At 33.2% G+C, this 14,211-nt stretch overlaps 1 protein-coding gene across 1 annotated transcript in view; it reads right to left on the bottom strand.

Annotated features, from left to right (window-relative positions):
• Positions 1-14,211, bottom strand: part of Dhc1 (dynein axonemal heavy chain 1) — a 176,597-nt gene that overhangs the window by 28,170 nt on the left and 134,216 nt on the right. The window contains exons 44-47 of the mRNA XM_081764457.1: positions 13,202-13,332; positions 7,999-8,252; positions 5,281-5,471; positions 576-697 (exon numbers count right to left, since the gene is read on the bottom strand). Coding sequence (XP_081620583.1) covers positions 576-697; positions 5,281-5,471; positions 7,999-8,252; positions 13,202-13,332 — 698 coding nt within the window. The remainder of the gene's footprint in view (positions 1-575; positions 698-5,280; positions 5,472-7,998; positions 8,253-13,201; positions 13,333-14,211) is intronic.

Genomic DNA, 14,211 nt, shown 5'->3' with positions numbered 1-14,211 from the left:
CTATAATATCCTTCAGAGTAGTCCCCTTGAAAATGTGCACAGCTGTCAGCCGTCCTGCCATTATTCGAAGCAATTTTTGAATGAATTTTTCGAAATAGTTTTGAGCTGGGCCGTCGTATTCCGCATAATGCCTTCTCTAGAATGAAATTGGTTCCTTTTTAGCGGAAGTTCAGACTTCAGGAAGAATTAACGTTTACACGGCGTCATCTTGAAGGGTACATGTTCTAAAGTCATGAAGATCTAAAAGCAGGGGTACAACGCTAGCTCAACTATCAGGAATCCACAGCTTACGAAAGTAATATTGACAAGCTCATCTCACGATTATACAAATAACTCAATCATCTTGGCGAGTATGTTGAAAAATGAAGTGCTCACTGTAGCACACAATGCACTGGATTGTACAACATAAAATATGATTATTACCAAACATTCCTTATAAACTTATTTTTGGAACATCCATCATATTATGTTAAATATATCAACGACGATTAGGCGGCAATATTAACAAGAAAGGAAAAATTAATATGGATCGTTTTTAAAAATTTCTTTCTGCTGTAGCAACACATTTAACTTACCCTTTCTAAAACATCACTGAATGTTTTTAGCTTGCTTATCTCCACTAAATTCAACCACGTGATATCTAAAATCCATCTAAATGGTTTCGGACGAACAGCATTCAAATCCAGAGACGCTCCACCTATAAGCAATATTAAAAAGAAGTCATTGCACAATTCCCGTTCTAAAAGTTGTAACTTCCTTATTTTAAAATTAAAATTAAGAAGGAAATGAACACTTAAAAACTTTTAAATTAAAGTATAATAATCATCAAAGTATTCTTTCTAGTTTGAAATAGTATTAATTTTGGTTTAGTTTTTTTTTGGGGGGGGGTCGTAATTGTAACAATATAATTGATGTCATAAGAGACTTATTTCCTTATTTTATGCTCAATCAAATAAGTGTTCACAATAATTTTGCTTCAGTTAATTCGGTATACAATTCTTTTTTCTTCGGTAAAAATATCTTTGATGCAACAAAATGACTTTTTAAAAAATTGATCTTGTACTTATTTATTATTATTATTTTTTTTTAGATATTTTAGAAGAATAGTTTGTCACACATATGCAAAAATTTATATTATAGGTCTTCTGCCATTATTGGCAGGTCACTTGCTGCCCCTGTGAAGCTTCCATGCTCCACGGTCTTCCGCTAACCTTTTCGTCTTCACGTATGATTTCTCTGTTTTGATATCGTCCATTAATTGTAATCTCCTTCGCCCTCTCCCTCTCTTTCCTGCCACCATACCCTTTAGCACATTCCTCATGATACAGTTCCTTCTTAGCCAATGTCCCAACCAGTTTCTCTTCCTCTTCTTAATAATATTTAAAATTGTTCTTTTCTCCCCCCCCACCATATCTAACCTCCTCTCACTCGTTTTCCTATCGACCCAGCTAATTTTCTCCATTCTTCTCCACACCTACATTTCGAAAGCTTCCAGTGGTTTTACATCATTTTTGCGTGATGTTCATGTTTCTGAACCATAAAGTACAATACTCGACATGAAGCATTTTATGAGTCTTTTTCTCAATTTTTTATTCAAGGTCCTACAAAATAGAGTTCTTTCTCCTTAAGGTTTCTTTTGCCATTCCTATCCTTGCTTTTATTTCACGTTCACACTTCATATCATCACTAATAATACTGCCTAGGTATCGAAAACTAGTCACTTGTTCTATTTTCTTCCCTCCTACTTGAGAGAATAGAACATTGAGATATTTGATAAATCTCTCTCTATAGATAAATATGTATGTATATATGTTCCATCATAACTCTGATACGCGTGGAGCAATTTTAACCAAACTTAGTACATGTAAGACTTAAAGTCTGAAAAAAAAATACTGGGGGGACAACACACCCCTAGCACCCCTTGCAGTAGGAGTGGGAAGGGGTGACATATAAAAAAATCGAAAACGTTCGATATTAATGTCAAGTCCATAGTTTTTTTTTCGGTATCGCTAAGCTGATTGGTAACAGTTCGAATGACATTTAAGTCCAAGTTTAGTCGAATAGAATCTTCTGGAAAGTTTTTAGAAACGATTAGAAACGACAATGTGTATCCTAAGTGGGGAAGGGGATTCAAATATACCATTCAAATATTTTCCGTAATCCTATTTTTCTCGTGCGAAGAACGGACATTTCAGCTAGCTATTCTATAAGTAAATATATCATTTATGTACTTACATTTGTCTCATTAGGAAATTGAATTAAATAAATATAGTTTACAATCACTTCTTATCACACATCACTCAAATTAAGCGTTTCTATAGTAACAATGCAATTATATATATAATAATGTAATATGTAATATAAACACACTCAAATGTATTACCAACAATATAGCAATCAATAATATATCAAAAGCAAAGCGGCTATAGAGTATTTACAAGGCATATGTGCGTTCAATGTCTAATGTTAACTTTTGATTATACTACAAAGTATGACATTTTAGTTTATTAAGATAATTAGTTTATTTGCTTCTGTCTGTTCCAAGCTTAAGGTATGAGTTAAGACAGATTAAGAACAAATAATATAGAAACTAAGTCACTACCTGAATGGATGACAAAAAGAAAATTATATAAAATGTCATCAGTACGGCACTGTATACCTACTTTTGGGCCACCTTGTGCTTCTGTTCTCTATTGTGAATCAAAATGATAGCATGCTATATAAGTACGACGGTAAGTCAAAACTATCCGCAAAGTAGCTATAATGTTTCTTACTTTGTTTATACTGATCTCTGTCCTCGTTTATTTTATTGTTATGCTGTTGTGGTCATGCTATGAAAGTTTGATGCTAATTCCTCTGTTTGTTTTATTTTTGTTGCAGATAGATCATGGCGGCTTGGTGAGAAGTTTGCGTCAAAGAGGAACAACAAGCAGAACATGACATAGTTCTCTTAGACAGACAAGTGACTATTGATGAATTGGCATATCGTTCTGGAAATTAGTCATGGTTCTGCGTACGAAGTAATCCACAACAGACTTGGGTTTCATAAGCCCACTCGCGTGCGACTATTTTTGAATTTTTCAATCCATTCGTAGACACTCCGTTGCGGCAAGACACTGTTCTCGTATTGTCCTGAAAGTGTTTGATAGATTGCAGCCCCTGATATACCTTTCGACCACAAAAACCGGATCACTACTTGTTGTTCCTCTTTGGCGCAAACTTCTAAAGGAGTGGCCATGATCTATCTGCAACAAAATAAGACAAATGGAGGAATTGGGATAAAACTTTCATAGCATGACCACAACACCATAACAATAAAATAAACAAGTACAGGGACCAGTATAAACAATGTAAGGAAAGTTATAGCTACATTGCCGATAATTTTTTACTTATCCTCGTACATCGAGAGTGCTAAACTAAAATACACCACAAAGTACTGAAAAAAAAAAAAAAACATCGCCAAAGTTCATCACTTTAAAAATATCCCATCACTTAAATATACAGGCTCGAAACACAATCTGAAATTCATTATACCCACGCACAAACTGGAATATTTCCCAAATTCTTTATTCTCTATCCAACTGAAGCTTGGAACGCAATTTTAAGATAGAATTGTTAAGAAAATGTACTAAGTGCAACCATAAGCATTCGAAAACAAATTTTTTTAAAAAAATGAAATCTTTAAGTTTAACGTCCCACGCTTATGTCGGTTAGGTTAAAGAAGACGGCGATAATGAGAAATGAGTGAAATGGTGGAATGAAGAAGTGGGAGGAAACGGGAGAACCCTGAAAAAACCCACGAGCACGGTGTTTGTCCACCACAAAGTCCACACGGCGCGAGCTGGAATCGAACCAGGGATCCCAAACACCGGAGGTGAACGCTCTACCACTAAGCCACCGCGTCTCCCAACAAAGAGTTCTATTTCCCAATTAATGAATAATTCATAACTAATATTGAAATTTTACCATAATACACAACTCACTTTCACACTACGTTAACTTGTTCACTACGTTCGTTTGCCTAGCTCAGTGGTTCTCAATCTTTTTTGACTGACGACACACTTTACTTACACCTATGACATCGTGACACACTTATTTCATATATTAAAATTATATAAATTTCACATCAGTGGAATACGCAGAGTTTCATCAAGCATTTAATCTCGTTTCCTTTCAGGACATGCATATCTTAATATAATAAATGTTGCTTTTGTTATAATATCGTGCTTAAGAGGGTTAAAATCCCGAAACTCTCCTTGTGGTGTACGCCACTGACAATAGTGTAAAACTATAAGTTTCTAAAAAGTAGTGACTCTATAAATAGTATTGAGCATTGCTCCAGCCGTTGGAGGCACTGACAATTACAGTTTGTCTCTAAATTCATTCTGACTTTTAGGCTCATTAAATTCCCACATTTCACGACACACTTTATGGAACTGCGCGACACTTAGTGTGTCACGACACAACCGTTGAGAACCACTGCCCTAAGATGCCCTAGTTCATCGCATTTTCACTATCATGTCTCTTTACATTTTATTCTTAAGAGTCTGCCTTACTAAAAATAATGCAAGATTTACCATTTTTCTTTTGCTTGTGTTTCATAAGTGAAAGGAGATAATGAAATGCAACTTACTACAATCATAGATAATGTTATTTTACAACAGAAAATACGAACCTGAAGAATTTTCAGTGTTGCCATTCATAAAATTTACAGTGTTACCAGAATAACAATTCCCGCAAAATTTAAGTTAAGGCAACTACTAGAAGAACTAACTCAATGGCATTTGATTACGTATAGTTGTTTTAGTATCCAGTGAACTTATTTTTAAATAATAGTTGTGATTAGTTTCTTAGTTCTAATATACAGTTTTAACATACAGTAATTAAAATTAAATAATAGTGTTTTTAAAAAGTAGTTCACAGGATACCAAAACAACATGATACGTAATCAAATGCAGTTGAGTTTGTTTCTCTAGTCGCTGCCTTAACTTAGATTTTGGGGGAAATATTATTCTGGCAACACTGTAATTCCCATGGATGACAAAACTGAAAATTCTTCAGGTTCATATTTTCTGTTGTAGAATAACATTATCTATGATTTGGTAAGTTGTATTTCATTATCTCCTTTCACTTATGAAAAACAAGCAAAAGGAAAAAATTGTAAATTTTGTATTATTTTTAGTAAGGCAAGCTCTTAAGTATATAATGTGATATATTCCTTAGGTGTGACATTTTGTATCCTCCCGCAATATTTACAAAAATTAATAATTTTTCTTTTACCTTTAATAAAAGACATGAATTCATCATGCGATATTGTCCCTGCATGGCAGTCAATTTTCATAGCCAGCATGAGGGTGAAAAGAGCTTTGTGTTTCTCATACAAACTTCGCATAGTGAACGCCCATACTTCATGTGTCAAGTATTTCAGGATATTATTAATCCTGTCAGCGGTATTTGAATTTTTCTCTGACCTGGAATCATAATATTTAAAATTATTATAACGTTCAAACAAAATTTTCTTGAATAATACATATAAAAGACAGAAACACAAACAATTCCGCTCATATATAAGTAGTCACAAGAAAGAACTAAGAAAATGGCAGACACAAAGTAAGATATTATGAATATCTATGTTCAAGATACATAATATAATCTAAAGTTATATAAACTATTTTGTACAGTCAGTTTAAGAAGAAAATTTACTCAGGATAACATTTCTTTGATTCATAACTACAGAATGGATAAATTGGTATGACTATAGACTCTTTCTACATAATAATATTCCTCTGTATCGTTGCTTATCAAAGTGTGCTTCGCAGAACAACAAATGTTCCTTGAAGCAACTCTAAATGTTGCCGAAGAAATAAAATAAGGATATTTCTTGGGTTTACCAAAGGCAATGAACTATCACAGCGAGATAGCACTTGAAAAAATGTAAATGAAATGAAATTTTTAGTTTTATGTCCCACGATTATGCCGGCCAGGCTAAAAGAGACGATGATGAAAATTGAATGCAATGGTGACATGAATAAAGGTGGTGGAAATGGAAACTTCGAGAAAACCTACGCACATGGTGTTTGTTCACCACGAAGTCCCCTTGGCGCAAGCTGGGATCCAACACACCAGAGATGAAGGCTCTTCCACTGAGCCACCGCAGCCCCGAGATAGCGTTTATTTCAGATATTGTGCCGTCAGTACATTTGGCTTCTGTATTTGTTATTCTTGGTTTTTCAGATCTATGTTCATTATATCTTAATTTAAGTAGCTTCTCAATTTCCTCACGACACTGAAACAACATCGAAAATTCCGTTCTCTCACCAAAATGAAGCCTGAAATCACGCGCTAACTAATCAGATACACTAGAAACTGAAATAAGTCGTTGAGAAACCTCATATACAATTCGTCCGGAAGAATGATGGAATCGGAAATTTATGACGATTATGAGGGTGATTAACTCTTGTTTCATACACTGCATCCTTATAATTTTAATATTCTTATAATATTCAAGGTAGTAAAGGTCTGCACCGCTTTCCGTCTCTAATAGAAAGAAGTGTGTTCGAAGTTTCTTACATAAGGACGAAGTAAAACGGGGCTTAATAGAATTTTTGGATAAGGAATGGGATGCTATGATCATTAATTACATTAATATAAAACGATGTTAATACTCGTACCTTATTATTTTTTAATGAAATATGTATTCTCACAAAAACCGCTAAGTGAGAAAAATTCCATTTATGAATTGGCAACTATGATATATACATAGGTTAGCAACGAAAATAATAATCTGTACCAGTTGGTACCGGTATTATTGTGAAAACAATCTTTTCATGTTAAATAATACCAACTGATATTGTACATAATTGGTAGTTCTTGTTATGCGCAAAATTATTTATTGAGGTACACTTAAAAAAAATATTGATTTGTGTTTGCCTTAATTCGTTCAAATTTATTAGTTTTTGCGTAAGTTCGACAAAAGATACAGGAGTCTACGGATTTTTAGTAATGACTAGCTGAACCTGTGCTCTCTACACAGTGCATCATTCACATATAAGCATGAATCTCCTTGTCATTCCTCACAACATCTGTACATGTCCCTTTACAGACACAAGTGAAAGACGTCTTGATAAAAATCAGCAAGCGGTACCATAAAGGGGAGATTTTTTCAATTATTTTTTCAGTATCGTGCACTGTTTGTAAGATTTGAGCCTGCTTCTGGTTGGAGTTTCTAATTCATCTATGATCAATGTTTGTTTTTCTTGCGTGCAGTATATAATAAGCAAATACGTTACACACACAAAATTAATTATAATGTCAGTGATATATGATGTTCATTGGGCAAAACACTCCAAACGATAAAGTTTTATCTTAGACTTGAGAAATGGTTATCCTTCATTATAATTTGGCTAAGAAACAAACGCCGAAGAGATATACTAACCGCATATACAAATGTGTGCTGTTGGAATGTATAATTCGTAAGATATGATGCTTTAATTTTTAAAATTTCAATATTTCCAGTGTATCCCTAAATAATGTAATAAAAAATAACGGCCATTTTTTAAAAATATTCAATTAGAACTGAACAATCTACGTAAAATTTGCAATCGATCAGTGAATACGGCATTTTTCTAGAGCTTGTGGTTTCCGAGATATCATTGTCAAAAAAATTGACCACAAACATGTAAACGTCCGCAACCATATTAGCCTAGTATTTTAATGTATAGATAATTTCTAACAAATGGGGAAGACAGGAACATATAAAAATTTATTGGTTTTTCTCAATTGTAACAAGATATAAGGATTAGAAAAGGTACGATATGTGAATAAGAAACAGCATAATGTAAAATACGCAACTGTTGCTATCTGATGAAAAGAAACGATTTTTCCTTGAAATATGGCAAATAAATAGTTAAAAATATCTGTTCGGAAATGGAGATGAGTGCTAAAATAATAAGCGAGTGTTTTTTTAATGTTCTTTAAATACACACAAAATATACTTACTTTGTGATAGAGTTATCGAATATTGTAAGAAACTGTTTCAAAGAATTCTGATACATAACATTCACATTGCTCATTTCCACAATAAGAAAATAGAGGATGGAGCCTCTGGCAGCTACAGCCCGATATTCTTCTCTAGCCACATTTATCTTTTTCTCAGTGTGTGCAGACACTTTCAATTTTTGGTTCACTTCTTCCGCTGTTGTTTTTGTCACCTGAAGTACTTCGATCAATGCTTCATCATCCACAAGGGAGCCCTAATTAATTAAAATAAAACAAGAATAACAAAATAAAATATTATATTATTTCTCCCAGCGCGGACAGAAGATAAATCACAGTAAATGTATAACTTTAGGTTAGTCTCGATATTGGTTCGGAGCAGAGTTGCCAACCTCAAAGAAAAAATTATCGATGTTCGTTTTTAAAATTATCATATAATCGTCATGCACGTCATAATTGTAGAAACAAATATAATACTACTAATAATAGCAATAACATATAGTAAACTTATCTAGTAATCTTCAGCTTGGAACTCCAAATCGGTGTCACTTTGCTCACCATTTATTAAAATCCTTATTAGCACTACTCTGAACAACTCCTCACCATCTATTAAAATCCTTATTAACAATACTCTGAACAACTTCTCACCATTTATTAAAATCCTTATTAACACTACTCTGAACAACTTCTCACCATTTATTAAAATTCTTGTTAACACTACTCTGAACAACTCCTCACCATTTATTAAAATTCTTGTTAACACTACTCTGAACAACTCCTCACCATTTATTAAAATCCTTATTAACGCTACTCTGAACAACTCCTCACCATTTATTAAAATCCTTATTAACGCTACTCTGAACAACTCCTCACCATTTATTAAAATCCTTATTAACGCTACTCTGAACAACTCCTCACCATTTATTAAAATCCTTATTAACACTCCTCTGAACAACTCCTCACCATTTATTAAAATCCTTATTAACGCTACTCTGAACAACTCCTCATCATTTATTAAAATCCTTATTAACACTACTCTGAACAACTCCTCATCATTTATTAAAATCCTTATTAACGCTACTCTGAACAACTCCTCACCATTTATTAAAATCCTTATTAACACTACTCTGAACAACTCCTCACCATTTATTAAAATTCTTATTAACACTATTCTGAACAACTCCTCACCATTTATTAGAATTCTTATTAACACTACTCTGATCAACAACAATAATTCCACCCCAACTAAACGTAATTGAATTTGAAAAATGGATGCAGGATTGCCGTTTGCCAATTCTCAAATCGTTATTGATGTATTTTAGCGGGAAAGACTCTTTAAAACCTCAGTGTGTTTGTTTTATAATTATTTAATGCACATCTACAATTTATTTGCACATTCAAATACTGCAAAAGAGAGTGCGTTCTAAAGTTATCGTATATTCACTCAGGTCCGCAACTAGAAGGGGGCCAGGGGGCATGGCTCCCCTAAACTTTTCATGTCCCCTGCAGACATCAATACAAAATGCTATTATTAATACAAAAATCACAACTTAGATATTTGTAAGATAATTTTTAATGACTTGGGCCCCCCTATCTTATTCATGGGCCCCCAAACTTCTGTGTCTGGTTGCGGGCCCGTATTCACCTATTATTGCAAAAGCATTATCGTATAAAGCATTAAAGCTTAAATTATCATTATCATAATAAACTATCGTATAGTTGGCAAGCCTGGTTCGGAGACACCAATCCAAGCGAACGATAGAGCCACTGAACTAAATAGTTCGGAAACCAGAGTTTGGGTCAGAACATTTGGGGAATATACGCTAAAGGTAGATTCTAATTGTGCCGCTAGTGCTGATACATCTTAATAATATAAATATTGTTGAGTTGTATAATCACTAATTTAAATATTCTAAAACAGAAAGAACATGTTAAATATTATATTTTCATGCCTTAAAATATAGATTTATACTATTACGTTATATTGCGTAATTATATAATTTTGAAAAGATACGGAAAACTTGAATTTTTACATTTTAATGCACATCAACAATACACGAAACACTTTAAATTATAAATTGGAATATACTTTGTATACCTATTGATACATTAATTTGATTGACTTTGATGTAACAAGACACTTTTTTGTAATAGGCCCAAATATTACATTTTGTATATCACTCGCAGAAAACGGGGTTCACCGATCTACACCTACAGTCACTGTTCCATTAGTGATAATTAGTTATTCATTTTTTCTAAATAACATGTAAATAAATTTTTCTGGATTCCCTGGCATTTTAAATGATGTATCCTTATTCTTCTGGAGATGATAGCGCACAACATAAACTTGGGTCGTAAACATTCAGTTCCAAACATTATTCTTTTTCGTAACCGGGTACACAAAATAACTATTGTTTATGAGATTTTCTCACAGTAACATCACACTATTCATATACAGTATTTTGACGTTAATGAACTATCATAAATAGTTTTAATTTCTGCATCTATTTTAGGGGGCGCATCTATAACACTAATTTGCACTGAGCACAGTCGCTGCAAGTCGATAGGCTCTTACATCTACATTTTACCAAAGGGAAATTCCCAATTTAGCTGAGAACGTAAGCTGAATAACTGAATCTCTGAGGTAATTGTAAAATTTAACAATGATTCCACTTCTTGAGAGGCGTTGTTGAGGTATTTTCTCTTTTTTTTCTTTTCCTTTTCCCTTTACCAAACAAGAAAAAGTGAAAGAGTCCAGCACAACATTAGGCGAAGCCAACATCTTTCACTGTCAAATGTACCTGGTATATGAGGCGTTTAGTATCAAAAGCCACCAAATCAATTTTTTACCGAAATTGAGTTATATATCGCTTATTACATGTTTGATCTAAAGGAAATCCACGGAAACAGAATTTTGTTTAAAAGCTTAATATTTCATACTAAAAAACTAGTTCAAATATGGGATTTTGTACGCGTGTATATGGAACTTTACAGCACGTTTTACGAGATTACTCACAACTAGCGAAATGGATGTGGCGGATTTTGATACTAGACTCCTCATATGTATGTACACTCATGTCCAAAATGTGCATGTGCATATCTATAACTGTCTTCTTGTAAGAATATAATTTGATAATAATTTTGCAGGATACTTTTAATACTGATACTATGTGTATAATCGGGAAAATGTATATTTGTGGTAAATTTCATAGGAAAAGAATTATAAATACGAAAATTAGGGTGAGTAAAACAAACTGTTGCTAAATGGACAAGAAAATTTTATTTTTGTTTTATTATTCTTATTTATTGCTCTTTTGACATGAAATTTGCCATATACATGTCTTTGCCGACTATCCACAACATACTAACATTATAAGAAATACCGGGCGAATTCGTTATCAAATTATATTTCTACAACGACATACTTATAGACATGCGATAATAATTTTGAACATGAGTGTACATTTGAAAAAAAAATATATTTCCAGGAATTTTTTAATACGAGGGCTCAGCAGAAAGTTTCTAAAATGGATACAACATATCTACGTGTTATGAGTGGTATTTATTTAATATCTAAATGACCGTATAAGTATTATTTATTTTGGTTATCTATTAACTAAGATAAATCCAGTGATCGAATCGGAAACAAATTACTACCTGTATGCTAGTATGCACAGATCTATCTTAGATGTATTTTTTGAGAAACTGTTAAACAAGTTATCATTTTTCATAGCTCTTCTTTTATCAAAATTGCCACTTTCTTTTTTAAGTTACTGTACTTTTCTCACGTGCAAATTATACTATCAGCGTTACTGCAGAAGTGCCTAAAACAAGTGCACAGCATTATTAATGTGTCGAAGGTTAAATGAAGAACAGACAGCGAGAGCAAGAGAGAGAGAGAGAGAGAGAGACGACAAATGAATGAATGTACACTTGGACATTACTTCAATATAGTACTGGTTATTGTAAAATTTTATGGTTGGTATGATTTTTCGCATCTTAATTTAGTACCGGTACGCCAGACCAGTTCATACCAGCCCTATTCGACTACTGAGTATCTATTTGTAAACATTTTGTTTTAGTAAAGGATATGATAACATTAAAAAGGTCAATATTAGTAACGCTACACTGAAAAATCGAAGAAAAATATAGACACTTTATATTAGGATCCTTTTTTATTCTATTATGAAAACACTGCAAATAGAACATATTATTATTATTATTATTATTATTATTATTATTATTATTATTATTATTATTATTATTATTATTATTATTATTATTATTATTATTATTATTATTATTATTATGAAACATAAGCATGCAATACAGCCATATAACGCATTTTAAAGATCCACTTTTATTACTGATAGAAAAACATTTGAAACTTTCTACACTGAAACTTAAATCGATATTTAACATTGATACTGGGAACTTGGACTAACTTCGGTTCTTGTCATTGAATTCTTCTCGATGATTGAAGTCAGTCACAAAAAATCGATTCCATACAGCTTAAAAAGATTAATCACTTCATACAAACGACTGAAAATCACAACGCCTATTTCTAAACATGTTTGTTTTCTTAATAGCTTTTATTGTCTATATGTGTAATTCTATATTTCAATTTCGTTTATACCTTTCCACGTTCCAACTGTTTGAAATTAACAATACCAATTTTCTTACAACTACTACCGATGAAAGAAATACCAGAGTTTCCAAAAAGTATTATGATGTATTATGTTATTACCAGAATTTCTATAAGACAAGAAGGAACAATCATTACCTAAGGCATATGATTATAAAGATCTTTTAATATTATATTTTATAAAGACCATTAGGTTTTCCTTTACGGTCTCTACCTGTTTTTCTGAAATTTTGAATCGAACATAATAACAATGATTATTATTTATGATAATTTTAGAATCTATTAATAAAATGTTACTAAATGAATTAATAGTTTTTCTGTTAATATCGCGCTAAAAGTTCCACGTCTTCCAAAATTGCATTCACAGATCACTAAGTTATAAGGAAAGATAATAAGAACAGTCTATTTAATAGTTACTGGAAATGTTACGATCTTAGAGGAAAGACAAAATTTCCAATATTGATTACTTTCCTCTTTTGTTATTCGCTAAATTTAGAGTAAATAAAGATTTATAGTGTACACAAAGAAAGACTCAATAGTTCTAGAATGACATTACTCTACCTTAATTGATGTCAATCGACATAGCAGATTAGTCTCAAGTTCCTTCATGCTTCTCTGATTTTGCATAACAGACTCAAAAAGAGCCACTCTTTCTGCTTCCAAATCAGACTTCTCCATCAGAATCACCCGACCTGAAAAATATTGTTAGAGCTATAGGTTTAGGGATGTATGTATCTCAACCAGACTGGAGTAGCATCCAGTCGAAATAGGAAAATGTAATAACAACCAATACTTAAAGGGTAAGCAAAAAGTAGGAGATGCTCCAAACTAATAATGTGGTGGAGAATGAATCACAGAATTCCAGAGGTAAAGTGATATGTTAATAATTAAGTTAAAAATAAAAGTCAATAGATTCAATATCAAATAGCTGCAGCATGACTCAGAAAAAAGTGGAAAGGTAGTTTGTTGCTTGAGAGTCCATAAGTTCCGTACTTTGGTAGAGGGTATACATTGATGTCTGCGACTATAATCGGCTCCATCTGCCAGAGCAGTTGGACGTTCTCCTCTCAAAAGTCTGTTCGCGTATCTCCGTGTCTGATTCGAACTCTGTCTGATCTTCAACTTCCTGGTTTCCAGGAGTTTTTGACTAGATTTCTTGTAGTCATCGCTTCTAGGTCAATAATTGGAAGACGTTCATCCACGTGCTCCTGGATAGTTCTTGTCAATTGTCAAAATACGGAACCTGCTCTGGGCTTTCGGCATCTATGACTATGTTAGCATGTCACATATGAAGGATGACGTTCCTCGGCGATCACACTATCCTGGAAATTGAGGAGGAAGAAAGGCATGGGGAAGAAAGGAAGCGACCTGGAACTGTTATGTTAGTTACCATCCCGGCACTTGTCTGGTGTAAATTAGGGAAATCTCACTCAGGATGACTGGCCTGAAAAAGATTTTTTAAGTATCTTTTGACCGAGTGTCTGCACCGGGAATCAAACACGGGACCGCTCGGACCAAAGGCGGTAAAGCGCATGAGGTACCACAGTGTTGTATCTCACGGTAAGGAATGT

The sequence above is a fragment of the Thermobia domestica genome, chromosome 7 (assembly GCF_964235325.1).
Source record: "Thermobia domestica chromosome 7, izTheDome1.hap1.1, whole genome shotgun sequence".
NCBI lineage: Eukaryota > Metazoa > Arthropoda > Insecta > Zygentoma > Lepismatidae > Thermobia > Thermobia domestica.
This window is presented reverse-complemented; position numbering and strand designations above follow the sequence as displayed.